The 23,793-nt window shown below is 43.0% G+C and overlaps 1 protein-coding gene across 6 annotated transcripts in view; it reads right to left on the bottom strand.

Moving 5' to 3' along the window:
* LOC109870596 (DDB1- and CUL4-associated factor 6) overlaps nt 1-23,793 on the bottom strand; it is a 62,384-nt gene that overhangs the window by 32,279 nt on the left and 6,312 nt on the right. For all 6 annotated transcript variants that reach the window (XM_031800598.1, XM_031800606.1, XM_031800610.1 and 3 more), the window contains exons 2-7: nt 12,004-12,065; nt 7,694-7,786; nt 6,308-6,493; nt 5,994-6,107; nt 4,718-4,853; nt 3,670-3,881 (exon numbers count right to left, since the gene is read on the bottom strand). In XM_031800598.1, coding sequence (XP_031656458.1) covers nt 3,670-3,881; nt 4,718-4,853; nt 5,994-6,107; nt 6,308-6,493; nt 7,694-7,786; nt 12,004-12,065 — 803 coding nt within the window. The remainder of the gene's footprint in view (nt 1-3,669; nt 3,882-4,717; nt 4,854-5,993; nt 6,108-6,307; nt 6,494-7,693; nt 7,787-12,003; nt 12,066-23,793) is intronic.

Raw genomic sequence — 23,793 nt, 5'->3', positions numbered from 1 at the left:
TTTGGTTTGGTGGTTGGCGGAATATTGCTTGCGCCAGGAACTGTATTTGGAAAGGTATGTGGGAGCAGAGCTGGGTGAAACCAGACACAGCTGAACACACTATTCGACCGTGATCCAGCACATTTCTTAAACACCCCCACACCTTCCTCTCTGCTGGCATTTAGTGCCCCCCCCCCCCTCACCCCCTTCTCTCCACTAAATTGAATTATCCCGCTCAAACTTTCTTCCTCCTCCTCTTCCTCTCTCCTCCCCCTGACCTTTCAGGGTCATCTCAGTGCACCACCAGCAGCCACCACACAACACATTAACAGGAGATGCCCTGAGAGCACATCCACCACACAACACATTAACAGGAGATGCCCTGAGAGCACTTTAGTTGTGAGAGCTGCTCCACACAAAGCCAGCTCTGTCTGTTTACAATCAACATCCCCTTGGCTTGAGAGTGCAGGAGTAGCTTACATTAGAGACCTGCAGTATGTCTGTCTAGCCATGTGTTTGTTTCTGCTCCTAGCAAAGTCCCATATGGACAACAAACATGGTACCGTGATAAAATCCCACAATAACTCATGTAATGGACCATTAATGTTTTTAATACAGAGAGTGTATGGAAAAAACCCACTGAAGTACATATACACCAATGACTGTAGATATGACATGGGAAAAGTCATTGCTCACGTGACACCATTCATTCCTATGAAGACTCAATAGCTCACTTAAGCCAAATTAAGTCGGTTAAGAGGGCCTCTCATGGATACAACATGCGCAGTTTGAGCTCACAGAGATATAAAATTTGAGCTACTCCAGGAAGTGAAGTTGCAGGATAGATCAGTGCTGCCCCTTCTCATTGAGGAACTAATTTGAAGGTCGACCGGAATATTGCAGGCTGCCACAATCAACTAAATGATCCTTATAACTTATTGTGTGTTTATTTTTTTTATTTTACCTTTATTTAACCAGGTAGGCTAGTTTAGAACAAGTTCTCATTTGCAACTGCGACCTGGCCAAGATAAAGCAAAGCAGTGTGAGCATACAACAAAGAGTTACACATGGAGTAAAACAATTAACAAGTCAATAACACAGTAGAAAACAAAGGGGGGGTCTATATACAATGTGTGCAAAAGGCATGAGGAGGTAGGCAAATAATTACAATTTTGCAGATTAACACTGGAGTGATAAATGATCAGATGGTCATGTACAGGTAGAGATATTGGTGTGCAGAAGAGCAGAAAAGTAAATAAATAAAAACAGTATGGGGATGAGGTAGGTGAAAAGGGTGGGCTATTTACCAATAGACTATGTACAGCTGCAGCGATCGGTTAGCTGCTCAGATAGCTGATGTTTGAAGTTGGTGAGGGAGATAAAAGTCTCCAACTTCAGCGATTTTTGCAATTCGTTCCAGTCACAGGCAGCAGAGTACTGGAACGAAAGGCGGCCAAATGAGGTGTTGGCTTTAGGGATGATCAGTGAGATACACCTGCTGGAGCGTGTGCTACGGATGGGTGTTGCCATCGTGACCAGTGAGCTGAGATAAGGCGGAGCTTTACCTAGCATGGACTTGTAGATGACCTGGAGCCAGTGGGTCTGGCGACGAATATGTAGCGAGGGCCAGCCGACTAGAGCATACAAGTCGCAGTGGTGGGTGGTATAAGGTGCTTTAGTGACAAAACGGATGGCACTGTGATAGACTGCATCCAGTTTGCTGAGTAGAGTGTTGGAAGCCATTTTGTAGATGACATCGCCGAAGTCGAGGATCGGTAGGATAGTCAGTTTTACTAGGGTAAGCTTGGCGGCGTGAGTGAAGGAGGCTTTGTTGCGGAATAGAAAGTCGACTCTTGATTTGATTTTCGATTGGAGATGTTTGATATGAGTCTGGAAGGAGAGTTTGCAGTCTAGCCAGACACCTAGGTACTTATAGACGTCCACATATTCTAGGTCGGAACCATCCAGGGTGGTGATGCTAGTCGGGCATGCAGGTGCAGGCAGCGACCGGTTGAAAAGCATGCATTTGGTTTTACTAGCGTTTAAGAGCAGTTGGAGGCCACGGAAGGAGTGTTGTATGGCATTGAAGCTTGTTTGGAGGTTAGATAGCACAGTGTCCAAAGACGGGCCGAAAGTATATAGAATGGTGTCGTCTGCGTAGAGGTGGATCAGGGAATCGCCCGCAGCAAGAGCAACATCATTGATATACACAGAGAAAAGAGTCGGCCCGAGAATTGAACCCTGTGGCACCCCCATAGAGACTGCCAGAGGACCGGACAGCATGCCCTCCGATTTGAACTCTGAACTCTGTCTGCAAAGTAATTGGTGAACCAGGCAAGGCAGTCATCCGAAAAACCGAGGCTACTGAGTCTGCCGATAAGAATATGGTGATTGACAGAGTCGAAAGCCTTGGCAAGGTCGATGAAGACGGCTGCACAGTACTGTCTTTTATCGATGGCGGTTATGATATCGTTTAGTACCTTGAGTGTGGCTGAGGTGCACCCATGACCGGCTCGGAAACCAGATTGCACAGCGGAGAAGGTACGGTGGGATTCGAGATGGTCAGTGACCTGTTTGTTGACTTGGCTTTCGAAGACCTTAGATAGGCAGGGCAGGATGGATATAGGTCTGTAACAGTTTGGGTCCAGGGTGTCTCCCCCTTTGAAGAGGGGGATGACTGCGGCAGCTTTCCAATCCTTGGGGATCTCAGACGATATGAAAGAGAGGTTGAACAGGCTGGTAATAGGGGTTACGACAATGGTGGCAGATAGTTTCAGAAATAGAGGGTCCAGATTGTCAAGCCCAGCTGATTTGTACGGGTCCAGGTTTTGCAGCTCTTTCAGAACATCTGCTATCTGGATTTGGGTAAAGGAGAACCTGGAGAGGCTTGGGCGAGGAGCTGCGGGGGGGGGGCGGAGCTGTTGGCCGAGGTTGAAGTAGCCAGGCGGAAGGCATGGCCAGCCGTTGAGAAATGCTTATTGAAGTTTTCGATAATCATGGATTTATCAGTGGTGACCGTGTTACCTAGCCTCAGTGCAGGTAACACGGTCACCACTCAGTTCAAATACATACATCTGGTTGTATTAGAAGCAATTATTAGTACCATGATTGTCTTCGAAACATTGTTTCATTTATGCCAAGATTGACCACGAAGACTGCCATTCACTATAAATGGGGAGGTCCTGTTTTCTGCAAAAAAATGCCTGAGTACCGCAGTTGGCCTTGAACTTCCGTGGCTTCAATGAGTGGGGGCAGTCATTCTCGCCTGGTACACACAGACTTTCACAGAGGGGCATACACAGTGCACACACACACATATCCTAGCCTGACTGTGTGTGCAGTAGTCTTTTCCCTGTGCTCCCCTGAGGCCTGTTCTCACTGCAGCACAGTGTGGATCTCTGTGTGGCTCTCAGTGACCAGCACTCACCCTGCCTGCCTGCCGTTTCATTGTACTGCATTCAGAGATGGTACCCAACAGTAACAGACTCAACAAGCTATACTCACCCCCGACACTGCAAGTATGCACAATGACAATTTATGATATGCACACAAAAGTGTGGTTATACAAGATAAATATTTTGTTTATGGAGAAACTGTCCAAACCAAATTTCTCAATTCTGTTTGCATAGAGAAGCATACACCTCATATTTATCTCAAATCACAATGGTGGCGCCTCTGCCACCCTCTCACCTCCTCCCTCCTCTCCTCGGACGGACCCTTCAGCTCTCGGGCCTGGTCATTATTGGGGTCAAACAGGTAGACGTAGTCTGAAGAGTAGCTGACCAACACCTCCTGTCCGTCCCCGCTGTAGCAGAGTGAAGTCACACGACACGACTTGTTGGACAGGTGGGCCGGAACGAAGCGCACACACATGCCCGTCGTTCCACGGCCCATGTAGTTCCCTGGGAGGGGGGGGGGGGGGGGTGGTGAGACAGTCAAAGGCAAGCAATGGGGAATGACATAGGGCAGAATTGAGTGAGTAGTAGTAGTAAGTCATTAATAGCGTAACTCAAAATTCACTTGTTTGATCAAGTTGGCTCCAGACTCTGATCCAAGGTCAGTTTTGTATTTCTCCTCCCGAAGGGTTAAGGCTTTGGTAGGACAAACTGATCCTAGAATGTGTTTCTAAACACTAACAATAATGTGGATGCTACCATGATTACGGATAGTCCTGAATTAATTGTCAATAGTGATGAGTGAGAAAGTTCGAGACGCACAAAAATCATACCCCCATGACATGCTAACCTCTCAACATTACAATAACAGAGGAGGTTAGCATTTCTGGGGGGGGGGGGGATGATAATTATGAGTCTAACTTTCTCACTCATCATTATTGACGCTACATTCAGGACTATCTATAATCATGGTAGCATCCACATTATATGTTGAAGCGTTTATTTTTATTTATAATAAAAGTGACTCCAAAATGACACATTATTTACCATTCATTTCTATTGGGCACTACCTTTGTTCCCCTAAAAATGTAGGGACTATGTTCAACATTTCTAAACGTTCACCCGATATGGATGAAAATACCCTCAAAAGAAAGCACTTTAACCTCATAGTCATTGTATCATTTCAAATCCAAAGTGCTGGAGTACAGAGCCAAAACAAACAAAACAATGTGTCAGTGTCCCAATACTTATTGAGCTCACTGTATCTACTGATCGAAATTCAGACAACAAAGACAGACAGACAGACCGGGAGAGCTACATGAGAGGACAGAGATGGTTGTTACCCGTAGCCCTGGTGCCCAGCATGCGTCTGTCATAGATGCGTACGGAGCTGTCAGAGCAGCCCACCGCCAGGTAATAGGGCACCAGCGGACTGATGGAGATGGACGTCGCCGCCCGCCGACAGTTGATCAGGATGTCCTGGTGAGAGGAAGAGACAGTAAACAACACCACCACCACCACCGTGGGCTAAAAATCAGGAAAACAGGGTGATATATTATTTAAAAACAATATAAAATAAGCAGATTTTTTTATTTATTTCATCTTTATTTAACTAGGCAAGTCAGTTAAGGACAAATTCTTATTTACAATGACGGCCTACCACGGCCAAACCCTAACCCGAATGACGCTGGGCCATTTGTGCGCTGCCCTATGGGACGCCCAATCACGGACGGTTGTGATAGAGAATATACCAACTTTACAACACAGGTCAAATAATAGATCAAAAGTTAGAGAAAAGTCTTGATTGGTGTTCTTTGTTTGATGGTTTTATGTTCAAAATCAATAGGTCAGTGTCTCCTGACCCCTCCTGTCTCAGCCAGTATTTATGCTGCAGTAGTTTATGTGTCGGGGGGCTGGGGTCAGTTTGTTATATCTGGAGTACTTCTCCTGTCCTATTCAGTGTCCTGTGTGAATCTAAGTGTGCGTTCTCTAATTCTCTCCTTCTCTCTTTCTCTCTCTCTTTCTCTCTCTCGGAGGACCTGAGCCCTAGGACCATGCCCCAGGACTACCTGACATGATGACTCCTTGCTGTCCCCAGTCCACCTGGCCATGCTGCTGTTCCAGTTTCAACAGACCTGAGCCCTAGGACCATGCCCCAGGACTACCTGACATGATGACTCCTTGCTGTCCCCAGTCCACCTGGCCATGCTGCTGCTCCAGTTTCAACTTCCACCTGACTGTGCTGCTGCACCAGTTTCAACTGTTCTGCCTTATTATTATTCGACCATGCTGGTCATTTATGAACATTTGAACATCTTGGCCATGTTCTGTTATAATCTCCACCTGGCACAGCCAGAAGAGGACTGGCCACCCCACATAGCCTGGTTCCTCTCTAGGTTTCTTCCTAGGTATTGGCCTTTCTAGGGAGTTTTTCCTAGCCACCGTGCTTCTACACCTGCATTGCTTGCTGTTTGGGGTTTTAGGCTGGGTTTCTGTACAGCACTTTGAGATATCAGCTGATGTACGAAGGGCTATATAAATACATTTGATTTGATTTTGATTTGAATACAAATTTAGATTTAGAAAAATAAACATTGATTTATTTCCCTCCTTCCTTACATCTTTGCAGTCCTCTTTAGTACAGCTGGTCTTTGTGCGCAGGTCAAACCAGCGCACGGTGCCGTCCTCCCCACACGACAGGAACGTATAGGGGTCGTTGGGTACCGTCATAATCTAAAAGGAGAACAGGAGGAGGAGAGTGCAGCAAGAGGTGAAGGGAAAGAGGGAGGAAGGAAAATGTGAAGAAAAAATTTTTAAACATTTGGGTAGCTCCCTATACCGATTTTCAAATCAGCCACACACACACACACAAAAAAAGAAAAGATTTCCAACAACCTGGTACAAACAAGTTGAGAAACGCTTGTGTACAGTACCTCGTAGGCTGTTCCGTAGTGGCAGGTGAACTGGCACTGCCGGTTGATGTCGGGGCTCTTCTCTGTGTGGGTGTAGTAGATGATACCATCCCCAGAGCACGAGATGATCTGCTGGTCACTGGTCTGAGGCATGAACTTAGCACTGAAGATGTTCGCCCGGTGACCCGACCGTATGGTTGCCTTGACCTGAGGAGAGTTCCAGAGAGGAGTGTGTGTAGCGAGTTGCAGGTGTGTATGTATGTGTTCGATTCTATCGGTGCATCTCCCTCCATTGGTATCCTCTACATCTGCATTGAAGACTCCTGGGATGAGTTTCTCCCTCTTCTGACTAAAAGGGAAACCTTGGTTCTACTCTCCCATGCTTCGTCAAATTACGTCAACTCAAATCACCAAAAAACATTCTGGTCAGTTGAACTGAGTCCATCCTTTTTTACCAGGTAAGTTGACAGAGAACATTCTCATTTATGGCAATGACCTGGGGAATAGTTACAGGGGATAGGAGATCAATGAGCCAATTAGAAGCTGGGGATGATGGAGGTGGCCGTGATGGTATCAGGGCCAGATTAGGAATTTCACCAAGACACCAGGGTTAACACCCCTACTCTTACGATGTGTCATGGGATCTTTACTGACCACAGAGAGTCAGGAGACCTGTTTAACGTCCATCCGAAAGACTGCACCCTACACAGGGCAATGTCCCCAATCACTGCCTTGAAATAGTGTCTCCTGCTGGCCATCCAGCACCACTTACAGCAGCATCTGGTCTTCCATCTAGGACCAACCCTGCTTAGCTTCAGAGGCAAGCCAGCAGTGGGATACAGGGTGGTGCTGCTGACTGAGATGCTTATCAAATGTAAATTATTGGACAAGATTGTAAAATAGAAGAGGGTATACATGATGTATAGCCGGGCACTGAAAAATATCCTACGAGAATCCAAAGCACCCAATTGACCAAGGTCATGTTCCACATCAACACAAGAGACCGAGAGGTTGGATCAGCAATTGTTCATTTTCAGAATCTCTCAACAGCGTATTTCTTTGACTGTTGTTAAGCTGATGGGAGGTTTATAGACGTCTACTCACTGTCAGTTTTTTTCTCTGTCAATCTTTATCGGCGATAAAGATCTTTCAGTAGGTAAGTTCTCCTCCATATAATGAGCACTATCTACACATCCAATCCATTATAATTTCACCCCAGGTCGACCATGTAACGGTGTAATAAAAACAGGATGTTGGTGATGTAAGGTCATATGTTTGAATGAATAATCTGTTTTCTGTTTTGTGTTTCCAACCTGCACACTTTTTTTTTTTAACTGCACGTTTTATTATCACATATTTTTTAAACTAAAATCCTATTTTTTAACTAATATCTGACTAACACCTTACCTTTCTGTTGTATGGGTTTGTGATGACCAGGTTGGTATCGTCCGACCCTGACAAGATGTACTCCCCGGTATCGTTCCAGGATATAGTATTGACCTGATTGGGACAAAATACAGTGTGAGTTCACTCTTGGCCTCAGCACATAATAATAATACTGAAAACAGCTTTTTGTCTACAACTGTGGAATTCCTAACCCAATCTAAGGTGTAACATCAAAGCGTCCCTCGGTCAAATAGAAACCGGGTGAAAGTTCACCAAATGAGAAACAAACAATTCTGAACAAAAGCATAAAATGCAACATTTAAAGTCTTGGTCCCATGTTTCATGAGCTGAAATAAAAGATCACAGACATTTTCCATATGCACAAAAAGCTTCTTTCTTGAAGATTTTTGCACAAATGTGTTTATATCCCTGTTAGTGAGCATTTCTGCTTTGCCAAGATAATCCACCCACCTGACAGGTGTGGCATATCAAGAAGCTTGATCATGGGGACAAAAGGCCACTTTAAAATGTTTAAAAGTTTTGTCAAACAACAATGCCCCCGATGTCTCAAGTTGAGGGAGTGTGGAATTGGCATGCTGACTGCAGGAATGTCCCCCAGAGCTGTTGCCAGAGAACGAATATTAATTTCTCTACCATAAGCCGACTCCAACGTCGTTTTAGAGAATTTGGCAGTACGCCCAAACTTTCCTCTGTAACCACGCCAGCCCAGGACCTCAACTTCCGGCTTCTTCACCTGCGGGATCATCTGAGACCAGCCACCCGGACAGCTGATGAAACTGTGGGTTTGCACAACCGAAGAATTTCTCCACAAACTGTCAGAAACCTTCTCAGAGAAGCTCATCTGCGTGCTCGGCGTCCTCAACAGGGTCTTGACCGGACTGCAGTTTGGCATCGTAACCAACTTCAGTGGGAAAATGCTCACCTTTGATGGCCACTGCCATATTGGAAAAGTGTGCTCGTCACAGATGAATCCCGGGTTTCAACTGTACAGGGCAGATGGCAGATGTGGACGAGCGGTGTGCTGATATCAACGTTGTGAACAGAGTGCCCCAAGGTGGCGGTGCGGTTATGGTATGGGCAAGCAAAAGCTACGGATAATGAACACAATGACATTTTATCGATGGTAATTTGAATGCACAGAGATCCTGTGACGAGATCCTGAGGCCCATTGTCGTGCCATTCATCCACCGCCATAACCTCATGTTTCAGCATGATAATGCATGGCCTTGCATAATGCATGTAGCAAGGATCTGAACACAATTCCTGGAAGCCTGCATACTGACCAGACATGTCACCCATTGAGCCTGTTTGGGATGCTCTGGATCAACGTGTACGACAGCGCGTTCCAGTTCCCGCCAAATATCCAGCAACTTCACACAGCCATTAAAGAGGTGTAGGAAAACATTCTACAGGCCACAATCAACAGCCTGATCAGCTCTATGTGAAGGAGATGTGACGCGCTGCATGAGGAAAATGGTAGTCACACCAGATAGTGACTGCTTTTCTGATCCACGCCCCTACTTTTTTGAAGGTATCTATGACCAGTCATGTGCAATCCATACAAGTCGGGTCTAGTGAATTGATTTCAATTGACTGATTTCCCTATATGAACTGTAACTCGGAAAAATCTTTGAAATTGTTGCATGTTGCGTTTATATGTTTGTTTAGTGTATAATGGAACATTCTATATCTGCAACACAGAGCACACATTTCGTGCCTTCTCTAGGCGCCGTGTCTTTGCGACCGTAGATCAATAATTCATTAAGTTCCCCAGCAGAGTTTAATACACTCTCCTCCCTCTATTTCTAGGGTGAGAGTCCGATCAGCGTGCAACAAGGTTGGTCACACAATCCCTCTTCCTTGCCAAACCTAACTGGACCCCTCCTCCCCCTCCACCCCCCACCTAACCATTCCCAAATAGTCTTTCTGGGTGATTTAATCTCCATTTGATCCCCGGTCATGATTTACTGTCCTTCCCTTGTCGAGCAGCTTTAAAAAAAAAACACTGTAAAATGTTATTGCATTTTTCACAGAACGGCTGTCATTTCAGAGAAACTGCTCGCATCACTGTCTGAGAAAATACATTAGCTTAATAAGAGTGGTCTGTTACATGCTAAAAAGAACACACGTGCTGTAATTAGAGCTATGCTGGCTGGTTTATATTAGAAATAGACAGACAGACACAAAAGGGGAAGTCACTATATGTGGGGCATGATGTCATGCATGCATTGGAAACAGACAAATTATAGGTTACTGATAAGGAACGCTGAAGTCTCTCCCAAGGGGGTAAGAAGACAGAGTGCATGTTTTCCTGTAGTCACCACTCTGCTAACACTGTGTTTCAGTAGTTGCCAGGACAACACAGGCATGCTAGGAAAGGCTATACTGCTGTTCACCTATATCCCCTTAGAAAAGGACAACATTTCATGTTTCAGAAAAGTATTGTAAAAATGTAGGCCTAGATTGTGTAATAAATATGCTATACACTGAAAAAACCTGTTGCGTTCATATCATTGGTAGTATCATGTTTTTATCTTGCATATTCAATTTCTTTAGGTCTAGCATTGTGGTAAGTGGAGGTTGTTGCTAACATGAAACTGAGGAGATCATTATCATCACTATGACCACCACCTTTTCTGTTCAAGCAGACTGTAGCTTACCCATCACCTGCAGCACTCATTATTCAGCCCGTTGTGTTGTATATACTGATCCTACTTGATAGCACTCTGTAGGAATACTGTGTGTCTGTGTCTAGGTCAGAGTCCTTATGCCACCCAGACCACTCAGTGTGCCCCTGGCTGAACAGGTCCTCCCCTCCCCAGCCTCAACTCAACCCGACACAACCTGGCCCTTCAGAGTCAGACTAGCCTCATTCTGAATAAGTCTGAAACCAAACTCTACAGTAGCTTTTTCCCTTAGCCCTAAGCCCCTGGACTTGTGATGCAGATCTATAGAAAGTGGATAGAAGTGCGCAGCAAGATGTCACAAGCTTCCCCTAAATCCACTTTAGAAATTCAGGTCTGAATATGCCTACAGCAAGGAGTAGGGGTCTGTTTAAGAACTGGGTCTTTTAGTCAAGTGTAATAACAGCCTAAATGACAATACATGACGTATTATGCTACTACTTTGATCCAGTACTGTACAGTAATGTTATCTACAGAGTAGATCAAGCCTACACGTAATCTCTTCCAACATCTCCTGCAATAAAAGGTCATGCTGGGATTTGGGGAACTGAAAAGTGATGGCCACCAGCATTAACGCAACATCATGTCACTCGTAATAGCCTAATAGGCGTTGTGAGTCAGAATGGCACTAGTAACACATGTTGGAGGGCAATTCTTCCTCGATCACTTCCTGTTGATGGAAGACAGGGGTTGACAACTCAAGTGGCTTCAGGTATCCAAGATGAGACAGACCGGTCCTCACGGAGACAGAGAGCGGATGGTGATTCAGTAAGCGGATAGACATTTGTTTTTTTTGTTTTTTTAAAAGAAATTGGCTTCCTTAAGTCTCCTTTGCATCCTTCATATGCACTGATAAGGACTTGGTAGGTGGGAGCGATGACAAACTCTTCCAAGCTCTGGTCTGAGAGAATACGCAATTTGACAGAACTCGTTCGGCCGATTATCTGAATGTAGCCTACAAGCAGGGAATGTGGCAGGAAGTTGTACGAGGGGATTCCATAAGGAATACATTTTGTTTGTACTATACATGTCACGCCCTGACCCTAGATTGCTTTGTATGTTTCTATTTTTCGTTTGGTCAGGGTGTGATGTGGATGGGTATTCTATGTTGTATGTCTAGGAGTTGTGTTTCTATGTTTAGGCCTGGTATGGTTCCCAATCAGAGGCAGCTGGTTATCGTTGTCTCTGATTGAGAACCATACTTAGGCAGCCTGTTTTCCCACTATGGGTGTGGGTAGTTGTTTTCTGTTGTCTGTCTTTTATCGTTTCTCTCTTTATTTTCCTCCAACCAACTGAACAGACAGGACGAGAAGAACAGAATCCTTGACCCAAGCTAGCATCAGGCAGTTTAAAGTTGTTGTGCAGTGGTAGAAGGAGTGACTGGCAGGATGTGACAGTCTGACAGGGCGTGTGACTGGCCGTATGGCTGCCTCGGGTTTCAAAGAGTATGAGCAGTCTGGCCAGAGCTCAACACTCACACTGAGCTCTGCTTTCTGTCTGTCTGAAACAGAGTTTCACACACTGACTGACAGAGTGGGGAGGGTGACGTGCTCTAAAGATGCAAGGAGGGACAGTTATGTGCACAGAGTACACCACAGCCACACACGGTGGGTAACGCATACTCACACAGCCATCGTGAACATTGAGTGTCGCTTCGAGTTTCAGCCGCTGGACAAATTCTCTTCTCCCTGTGCAGAAACAGAAGAAATACCTTATTAGCAAGTCACAATTGTTACCACGATATCAAATCAAAATAAAATGTATTTATATAGCCCTTCGTACATCAGCTGATATCTCAAAGTGCTGTACAGAAACCCAGCCTAAAACCCCAAACAGCAAGCAATGCAGGTGTAGAAGCACCTGCATTGGACTACTTCAGTCAGCATTCAAACGTATTGATGAAATTCAAGTCAACAACAAGGGCATCATCAACTAGGGTAAATTACATAGAAATGGCCAAACATACCATGGAGTTCCTAATTAAATTGATAGAGGGGTTGTCATTAACCCTCAAAGTTCAGTAATGAGGCGAAAATGGCAGCCATCTTGGTCAGGGAGAAATGCAAAACCAGTCTAATTGGAATGAATGGCAGTAGAGGCAAAGGTGATGCATTTCCTACTTTTACTTATGCAGGACACAAAGTAGGGCATGTGATGTATCAGCAATTGTGTAATGGAACTACAGTCAACTTAAAATATTGTCATATAATACAGTTTATACAGGTTTTATATAGTTTCTGAATAAATAGCCTGAAGAATATATGTAAATGGACCATAAATGACTCAATGTGTTTTCTTGTAAAGCTGTGAGTGCTATTATATGATACAATATCATTACTTGTTGCATTTACAACTTGTCTTAGTCCTATCAACTGATTTGAGCCAGTGTATGGCTGTGGAATGTTGGCAGTTAATTTGAAAAATATTTGGAATCATTCCTCTAAAACTGTCAGCCTAGCTAGCGAACACACAGTGCAGATAAATTCTTCACATTCATTATTTCACACAATATCTTATTACAACATTGGCAGGCAAACCATGGTTGGCAAACTCCCTGACCAACATGGCTGACCGTTGGACCATCATAAGGAAGGTTAATTTCCATTCTAGTACTCTGATTCCTAATTATATGGGCAATACCCTAGAGCAGAAATGTTGGAACCATTTATAAGTAGAGGTCGACCGATTAATCAGAATGGCCAATCAATTAGGGCCGTTTTCAAGTTTTCATAACAATCGGAAATAGGTATGTTTGGACACCGATTTGGCCGATTTAATTATTATATATATTTTTTTACAGCTTTATTTAACTAGGCAAGTCAGTTAAGAACACATTCTTATTTTCAATGACGGCCTAGGAACGGTGGTTAACTGCCTTGTTCAGGGGCAGAACGACAGATTTTTACCTTGTCAACTCCGGGATTCAATCTTGCAACCTTACAGTTAAGGTTAACCACTTGCCTCTCATTGCACTCCACCAGGAGCCTGCCCGTTACGCAAATACAGTAAGTAGCCATGGTAAGTTGCTAGATAGCATTAAACTTATCTTATAAAAAACAATCAATCAAATATAAATCACTAGTTAACTACACATGGTTGATGATATTATTGTTTATCTAGCATGTCCTGCGTTGCATATAATCGATGCAACGCAGGAGGATGATTTAACAAAAGTGCATTTGCGAGAGAAAAAAAGCACAATCGTTGCACGACTTTACCGAACCATAAACACCAATGCCTTTCTTAAAATCAATACACAGAAGTATATATTTTTAAACCTGCATATTTAGCGAAAATAAATCCAGGTTAGCAGGCGATATTAACCAGGTGAAATTGTGTCACTTCTCTTGCGTTCTTTGCACGCAGAGTCTGGTATAGAGAGAAATAGTCCTATAAATACTATATTAGCTACAACCTAAAACCTCTTACCTTGGAATATTGAAGTCTCATGTTAAAAGGAACCACCAGCTTTCAGATGTTCTCATGTTCTGAGCAAGGAACTTAAACGTTAGCTTTTTTACATGGCACATATTGCACTTTTACTTTCTTCTCCAACACTTTGTTTTTGCATTATATTAACCACATTGAACATGTTTCATTATTTATTTGAGGCTAAATAGATTTTTATTGATGTATTATATTAACTTAAAATAAGTGTTCATTCAGTATTGTTGTAATTGTCATTTTTTATAAAATAAAAATCGTCCGATAACCGTTATCGGCTTTTTTTGGTCCTCCAATAATCGGTATCGGTATTGGTGTTGAAAAATCATAATCGGTCGACCTCTATTTATAAGGGACTATTTGGTTTTGCAATAGTTTGTTTTCCTGCCTCTGCTCTTAGTATTTAATGAGGGAGTAGGGAAAGAACTAAAACGTTACGTTAGAATCGTTGTAGTCAATCTTTCCATAGCTTATAATGTATTACTCATCTTGAGGAAGCATCCCTTGCATCTGCTGTCACCATCACAGGGATAGGGGATCAAATGAGCAGGCTCCCTACACTGGCTACCCTGTCGTCAAATAGACTGTCATTAAAAAAGGTTTGGCAGTCGGCTATTTTATGAGTAAACTTGCTCCCAAGCCTACAATGTACTCTATTAGGATAGGCTAGATCCAGGTTCTAAAATACATCACCTTACCTTAAAGTATTAAACTTGCTTTAGAATTGTTCGAAAAAAAAAAGAAAAAAAAACTTAGCGAGAGAATTCATGCCATTTGACCCTGTCAGGTAAAGAGATGACAGTCTAGAATCTAATAAGCATTCCAGGTATACGGCATGAATGTAGAGGGCATGGAAAATAAGGCCTTAGTTCCATCATCCACTATGACAGACTAGTGTGCATTGACAGTACAAGGCCATTGTCAAAAGGCAAAGTAGACCGTCATTAACACTATGGCCTGCCTCTGTAACCTAGCGTGCCTCGGTGCCGGTCCTGAAATCGTAACGAAATTACGCCGAATGCCAAACAAAACAAAACAAATATTTCATTGTAAAAACCATACAACTCTATGCACAATGATTATTTGGAACAGTTGACACAGTATAAAAATAAAATATAAAACATTTACTGGAAGAACTGTGCAGATGCAAAGTTTGGTAATAGAATTACGGTAAAATCTCCCTCATTATTATTTGACGTTGTATCTGCACAGTTCTTCTTGTAAATATGTTTTTATAAATATTCAGTGGAAATTGTTAAAAGTAGTCCTAGTGCATATAGTTGTATCGTTTGTTACACTTTGAAATCAATGTTTTTTGTTTGGTATACATTTTCAAGTGAAAAATCTGGAGTCTCAACGTAATTCCGTTATCATGGAATTGCCCTCATATAAACAATGACACTATGTGTATGGGGCCGCCTGGCCAGATTAAATTGGACTGTCCCGTTCAATAAGAGAGAGACAGGGGTAAATAAATAGGCAAGATGATAAATAAATAAACAAACAAAACAAGCCAATGCTCTGTAATCGTATTGAAGTCTGAGCTCCAAGTTAGTAAGTGCATTCAAGGCACAATATCAGCTTTTGTTCTACAGCTGGGTTCTAGTGCATTGCTGTTCAAATCAAATCAAAGTGCCTGACTATATCAATATTCCAAGTTGCCATACACACCCACACCCCTCTGACATATTCTTTTCACAGCCAATACATTTTGAGAGTGTTGAGGAATAGATTCAATCAACAGAGCTCTTCCCAGGTCAGTGACGTCCTCAAAAACAAGCCTGAAAGCTTGCCATTCGACTGTAACACTTTCTCGAAGTAACAGCTTCGGATGCAGCAATATAATGCTTTTTCAACATTGGAGAAGTGGAATATTGAAGACTTGAGAAGACGGCTCAAAACAGCTATTCAACACAACAGGCAGAGAGGTCTCCATTGTATCCGTATTCCCTCCTTTGCCTTTCAACCTTCCGATATTTAAAGTCAAACGTCCAAAAAGAGCAAGACAACAGAGCAAAATGTCACTTCCCCCTCATTCCTTTGCTGATAGGCCTTGGTCATGAGAAAGTAACATGATGATTATGATGATGATTGAATTAGCATATTTAGCTGAAACCATGTAAATTGATCTCACTAAATCTCATGGGTGAAGAGGACTGTGCAAAATAGCCTTAAATGTTCTATGATTAGGCCTAACTCTCCCTTGAAGTATATTTCTGGCCTTTGTTGAGATTTATATTCCACAAATGGAATACTAGCCCTCCTTCCACAGTGCTAAACTTAGCCTCTTACTGGTGTGATTACATGCTAGGGTCTCTCCGGTCATTTGACAATGACAGCTCTACCAACACACCCAGCCTAGTCAAGCTAAATGTAGCGCTAAGCTAAATGCAGTGCTATGCTAGCCCAATCCATAAACCACCTGCCCCACACCTGGGCCTGCTAATCCTCATTCAAGTTAGGTTAACTTGGCCACAGATAGAAAAGGCTAATTCAGCATACCAGTAGCCCCAGATAGCATGCACGGTATATATTCTATAGCAGGGCTATTAAATGACTGTCCTGGAGGGTAAAAACACTTCTGTTGGTCATTCTCTCCTTCCAAATCAGTGACTGATTCAGACATCGGCCACCAGGTGAGCGCAATTAACTTCAAGGTAGCCTCCCACCGGGCATTTCCTCTCGCGTGAGCGTGCTTTTCCCACATGCGCCAACAGTTCCTCCATATTATCTGGCATGCTCATGCGAGAGACGGAACAGCTGGCTCTGGTCTACTTATTGTCCCCACTGCGACCAGAAAAAAAGGGCAGGGGCAAAAAGTAGACTAGGTTGGTCCCACCCCGATCAGAAAAAAAAAAAAATCGGGGAGTGGAATGTCTCGCTTTCTCTACTGTCTCTGCTTAAACCACTGGTGTGGATGGAGATGTCTGCTAATATTAGCATCCTATCAGTAACTGAGACTGTCTGGGACGGTTTGAAGATGGCTGATATCCTGAATGGCCTGGTCAGCACTTAGTGTCTGTCATTTCCATTATGTTTATGAGAGCAGAGGCATCTTTGAGTCAATATCACAAAGGATACAATGAACATAGCTTGTTGCTACACACTGCGCGGTGGTTGATACTGTAGCTTTTCAAGCATGTTGTAGGCCGAATTGTTATTTATCTTTGGGGAACCGAGGATTTTGAAACCTGCAGAAGATCACACCTCTAGATGTCTCTTAAAGCAACTTCCTCACTACTGACTAGAGGTCGACCGATTAATTGGAATGGCCGATTAATTAGGGCCGATTTCAAGTTTTCATAACAATCGGAAATCGCTATTTCTTAAAATCAATACACAAGTATATATTTTTAAACCTGCATATTTAATTAATATTGCCTGCTAACATGAATATATTTTAACTAGGAACAATGTGTCAATTCTCTTGCAACAGAGTCAGGGTATATGCAGCAGTTTGGGCCGCCTGGCTCGTTGCGAACTAATTTGCCAGAATTTTACGTAATTATGACATAACATTGAAGGTTGTGCAATGTAACAGGAATATTTAGACTGATGGATGCCACCCGTTAGATAAAATACTGAACGGTTCCGTATTTCACTGAAAGAATAAACGTTTTGTTTTCGAGATGAGTTTCCGGATTCGACCATATTAATGACCTAAGGCTTGTATTTCTGTGTGTTATTATGTTATAATTAAGTCTATGATTTGATAGAGCAGTCTGACTGAGCGATGCTAGGCACCAGCAGGCTCGTAAGCATTCATTCAAACAGCACTTTCGTGCATTTTGACAGCAGCTCTTCGCAATGCTTCAAGCATTGCACTCTTTATGACTTCAAGCCTATCAACTCCTGAGATTAGGCTGGTGTAACCGATGTGAAATGACTAGCTAGTTAGTGGGGTGTGCGCTAATAGCGTTTCAAACTCGCTCTGTCACTCGCTCTGAGACTTGGAGTAGTTGTTCCCCTTGCTCTGCAAGGGCCGCGGCTTTTGAGGAGCGATGGGTAGCGCTGCTTCGAGGGTGGCTGTTGTCAATGTGTTCCTGGGTCGAGCCCAGGTAGGAACGAGGAGAGGGACGGAAGCTATACTATTACACTGGCAATACTAAAGTGGCTATAAGAACATCCGATAGTCAAAGCTATATGAAATACAAATCGTATAGAGAGAAATAGTCCTACAATACCTATTATAACTACAACTTAAAACTTTTTACCTGGGAATATGTTAAAAGGAACCACCAGCTTTCATATGTTCTCATGTTCTGAGCAAGGAACTTAAACGTTAGCTTTCTTACATGGCACATATTGCACTTTTACAAAAAAATGGATTAAATCGGCTTTTTTTGGTCCTCCAATAAATCTTTATCGGCGTTGAAAAATCATAATCGTCGACCTCTCCTACTGACTCACAGAGAGCAGATTCATCATAAAGCATAACATACTAGATCAGCCTAAAAGCTATGTCTCAATAGGAAATGTCAACATAACCAAATCTGCAGGCATTAGTAATTGGAAGGAGGCAGTGCACTCCTCAGTCCTCACAGGGACAACGCCCTGATTCAACATGTCAGTCAGCCTAGTAGAGCTTGGTACGTGTTTTTATAGCAAACAAATACCAAGGATCATATGCATAGTATTTCATAATCCTCTTGAAGGGTGAATAACAAAAATGGCAGTAAGATTCTATGGAGCTTGATTACTATTCTCCACCAGCAAGTGTGACATCACACAATGAAACACAATAAAAGAACACAGTGGACATAGCTAACATGGATTTCAACTGGAGGGCAACACAACAGATGGAAGGGGGAAATCACATAGCCTACCATAAGCACAGAACATAGAATATCGAATTCAATGTTTTCCATGTATAGCCTAGGCATATAACAACAACGTCATGTTTGATCACGGCATCATAGCTTTTTGTGAAGGAAAAAGTAAAAGCCTTGAGTAGTTTCAAGTCAGTGTCCTCTGAGTTAAGTGCACATAACCAGTACCCAAACTACCAGAGAAACACCAGTCTAGTCCTGGCCTACACACTTGGGATGCCAGTCAGTGTAATGGAGAGCCAACCCCAGGAAGAGTGGCGTGTAGGAGAAGACAGCCGAAGGTTTGTAAACAACCACTACGCTGCTGCGGGCAATGAAGAAACATCAGGGGTTAAAGGGATAAAGCAACCCAATACATGTTGTCATTATAGTAACATTGGACCGTTGTGGTCATTTTTATGATCCCATAACTGAACCGTAGCCTCTGTCATATGCCTACTGTTTACTCTTAAGATCATGTAGTCTGGTGTTCCATACTCATAGGACTCTGTTCCTTGCAGGCACTGCAGCTGTTGAAAGAGACTAGGTTATCTTCTCTAGACCAGTGGTTCCCAAAATGGGGTACTGCAGGGTAATAATATAATGTGTGTATGTATATAATTTATTTACTTATAAATAGATAGATGTGCTAGTAACAACAGATTAAACTAATTTGGCCAAGGAGTTCATGGAACAGGTTTAGAGGGTGCAATAAAATACAAAGCAATATTACTTATTTACAATATTGGTTACCGTTAGATACAACGGGAAGGTTCACAGGAATCCACTCCATCAATGATCCAGTTGTCAACTCAATACTTTTTGTATTCCCACAAAAACATAAACATAAATGCACTTTAATCGAAGCATTTAAAAACGGCAAAATAGCCCTTCTGTCCCGTGACTAAATGTGTAGAATTACAGGAAATGACCTTTGACACTAACATTTCCTCTCCGATACAAAGAGGGGGGCCTTGAAAATGTTATTTCCCAGGGCCCAAGACTTGGTAGTCCAGCCATGCGTTGCAGCAGTCATTTTTAAACTCCTTGTACGCCACTCAGTGGCGGTTCTAGCTTGTATGGCTCCCTGGGCGATTCTGACACCATTCTGCACTGACTAATTTTTATTCAGACATTTGGAACAACACAAATAAATTATCAAAAATGCATTACCCATCCCCCAATACTGTCAACCAAGAGTAAAGATTAAACCAATTCACCTTGGTGGTGTGCAGACTGGTTTAATATTATTCTTAAAAGATTTCATACAAACCAGAAAAAAAATCTACAATTTGTCTGAAACTATATATTCACAGTATTATGAATGAATTGTGGTTTATTTGGTAGCATTTCATAGTGTGACTGATTTAACCAATTGCATTAGTACTGTACAAAGTTAGAGGTGTGATTTTTGATAGAATCCCCCACTCCCCCTACCTTGGGCTTCCAATGGGGAGACCTGAGGTCAAACTACCCCCACCTGAGTGGGAGACCTTCCCAGACAGTAGCCTGCCTAGCTCACAAACTAGAATCAGGGCGCCCACCCCGACAAGGTTAATTGACCCACAGTCCCACACGGTGACATGATATCATTGACGTGACGTGCAAATGAGCGATAGAAAACCGATCGTGCAAATGTCACCATTCCGATTTTTTTTGTGCTGGTGCCCCGTGCCGCCCCAGGCAAGATGCTGCCCTGGGTGGCTGCCCATGTCGCCTGTACCTAAATCGGTGACCATTTTTAATCGCACTCTAAAAGTCTGAGTTGTGTTATGATTTTGAGGGGGTCCCTGATGAATTTGCTATCACAAAAGTGGTCTCCTGCCAGTACAATTCCCACTTAAGCAGATTCATTTCAGAGTCTCTCTGAGTTATATTTTGAGTAGCCCATTCGCCCCAAATCAATGGATTATTTTCCTGTGAGTCAAAGAAAACAAACAGCATCGCCAGTGCCTTTGAACACTCACTCTGATTTTAAAGCTTTGGCTGTGGGTTTTTCTTACGGAATCCTCCAACATGTGCTCATGTTGTGTCTCAATTAAATCTGTCACCCATGAAACGTAACTGAGATGAATGGAGAGCCGTGTCTGGGCGGAAAGAAGCAATGATGATGTTTGTGCTGTAGTTCTGTGAAATCCAGCAGGGTGTCAAAGATTATGATCAATTATTCAATTCCTGGCCCCGTCCTACACACACACACACACACACACACACACACACACACACACACACACAGCTCTACACGCAGAGCGGAGAACTGGATGGGTAGGAGGGAGAGCTAATGTGTATGGGGTCTACGGCATGTGTTGAATGTTCTATCTGTATATATCAACACTAGACTGAGCGCTGCATTGTTGGTTAGGGGCTCGTAAGAAAGCATCATTGTAAGGTCTACAACTGTTGTATACGGTGCATGTGACTAATAACATTTGATACGGGGGAAAAGAATGGGTTTGAAAATACACAAGACAACATGGCCCCGATTTGTTGTTTTATTATGGATCCCAATTAGCTGCTGTATGGGTTCTTCCTCATTCATTTAGGATAGGACTGATTATTTTTCAGTTACTTCAAACTGATTTTAAACATGAGCATAAATTCTTTAGCATCACCCATCCTCTAACAGATGCCAGAACCCAGTGGGATATAAACATTGGAAAATTGTCTAAGAAATTAAAAGGAGAGACGGCGAAAGAGAGCATTTGACCTGTCTGGATGTTAGTAATTGCACACAGTTCAAGTTCAGCAATGGTTTTATGTTAAATGTTTACATTGTTTCTTGCCATCAAATGCCAAGGTTTGATAGTCAGACAGAAAAATGTCTTCGATCATATTTACTAATTCAGGGCTGCCAACTTAAAAAAAGAAAAAAGAAGAAGCTAGGAGTGAGATTTGCTATGTTAATTTCATAACCCCTAGACAGGGGACTGAGTTTGGCTTCCCAGGAAGATTTTACTGTTTAAAGCTCATTTCCTGCAATTGCACAATAACAAAATCAAATTGTATTGGTCACATACATATGGTTAGCAGATATTAATTCGAGTGTAATAAAATGCTTGTGCTTCTGGTTTCGACAGCACAGTAATATCTAACAAGTGATCTAACTACTTAATACACACAAATCTAAAAAGGGGTGAATGAGAATATGTACATACAATGGGGCAAAAAAGCATTTAGTCAGCCACCAATTGTGCAAGTTCTCCCACTTAAAAAGATGAGAGGCCTGTAATTTTCATCATAGGTACACTTCAACTATGACAGACAAAATGAGGAAAAAAAATCCAGAAAATCACATTGTAGGATTTTTAATGAATGTATTTGCAAATTATGGTGGAAAATAAGTATTTGGTCAATAACAAAAGTTTATCTCAATACTTTGTTATATACCCTTTGTTGGCAATGACAGAGGTCAAACGTTTTCTGTAAGTCTTCACAAGGTTTTCACACACTGTTGCTGGTATTTTGGCCCATTCCTCCATGCAGATCTCCTCTAGAGCAGTGATGTTTTGGGGCTGTTGCTGGGCAACACAGACTTTCAACTCCCTCCAAAGATTTTCTATGGGGTTGAGATCTGGAGACTGGCTAGGCCACTCCAGGACAGGTTCCACTCAGAACAGGCCTCGCCATGGTCGACCAAAGAAGTTGAGTGCACGTGCTCAGCGTCATATCCAGAGGTTGTCTTTGGGAAATAGACGAATGAGTGCTGCCAGCATTGCTGCACAGGTTGAAGGGGTGGGGGGGTCAGCCTGTCAGTGCTCAGACCATACGCGGTACACTGCATGAAATTAGCCTGCATATGGCTGTCGTCCCAGAAGGAAGCCTCTTCTAAAGATGATGACCAAGAAAGCCCGCAAACAGTTTGCTGAAGACAAGCAGACTAAGGACATGGATTACTGGAACCATGTCCTGTGGTCTGATGAGACCAAGATAAGGTATTTGGTTCAGATGGTGTCAAGCGTGTGTGGCGGCAACCAGGTGAGGAGTACAAAGACAAGTATGTCTTGCCTACAGTCAAGCATGGTGGTGGGAGTGTCACGGTCTGGGACTGCATTAGTGCAGCTACAGTTCATTGAGGGAACCATGAATGTCAACATGTACTGTGACATACTGAAGCAGAGCATGATCCCCTCCCTTCGGAGACTGGGCCGAAGGGCAGTATTCCAACATGATAACGATCCCAAACACACCTCCAAGACGACCACTGCCTTGCTAAAGAAGCTAAGGATAAAGATGATGGACAGGCCAAGCATGTCTCCAGACCTAAACCCTATTGAGCATCTGTGGGGCATCCTCAAACGGAAGGTGGAGGAGTGCAAGGTCTCTAACATCCACCAGCTCCGTGATGGAGGAGTGGAAGAGGACTCCAGTGGCAACCTGTGAAGCTCTGGTGAACTCCATGCCCAAGAGGGTTAAGGCAGTGCTGGAAAATGATGGTGGCCACACAAAATTGTGACACTTTGGGCCCAATTTGGACATTTTCACCGAGGGGTGTACTCACTTTTGTTGCCAGCGGTTTAGACAATGGCTGTGTGTTGAGTTATTTTGAGGGGACAGCAAATTTACACTGTTATACAAGCTGTACACTCACTACTTTACATTGTAGCAAAGTGTCATTTCTTCCGTGTTGTCACATGAAAAGACATACTCATTTACAAAAATGTGAGGGGTGTACTCACTTTTGTGATATACTGTACATACATCCAGCCATATAGAGTATAACCTTTCATCATCATCATCAAAAAAAAAATTGTTTTTTTATAACATGCACAATTAGAAGCATCAATCTACATAGATCAAGCTTGACTAAATTCGAGCCCAGTAACTTTGCTCACCGCATCTTTATTCGATTGTCTCGTCTGGCTGCCACAAAAAGCCCCCACCTGCTGATCTGTGTGCGTGCCACTGGCGATGTACTTTACTGAATATGCTAGCTGTTCTCGGCGGCGCATCATCACTTCAAACGCATTCCGTCGTGGTGTTATTGGTTGGCCTATTACTACTGGTTGTACCAGTAAAATGTAAGTTAGTTATGAATCGCAAATCACCATACAGCTGACACACTTCATTAATCATTTTGACTTCAATTTGGTTGTCCAAAATACGATCAGCTTGCACGGCGTCTTTGCTGATGAATGCCCTGATCTCTGGCCAGTCAATTGGTTAA

The sequence above is a fragment of the Oncorhynchus kisutch genome, linkage group LG2 (assembly GCF_002021735.2).
Source record: "Oncorhynchus kisutch isolate 150728-3 linkage group LG2, Okis_V2, whole genome shotgun sequence".
NCBI lineage: Eukaryota > Metazoa > Chordata > Actinopteri > Salmoniformes > Salmonidae > Oncorhynchus > Oncorhynchus kisutch.
This window is presented reverse-complemented; position numbering and strand designations above follow the sequence as displayed.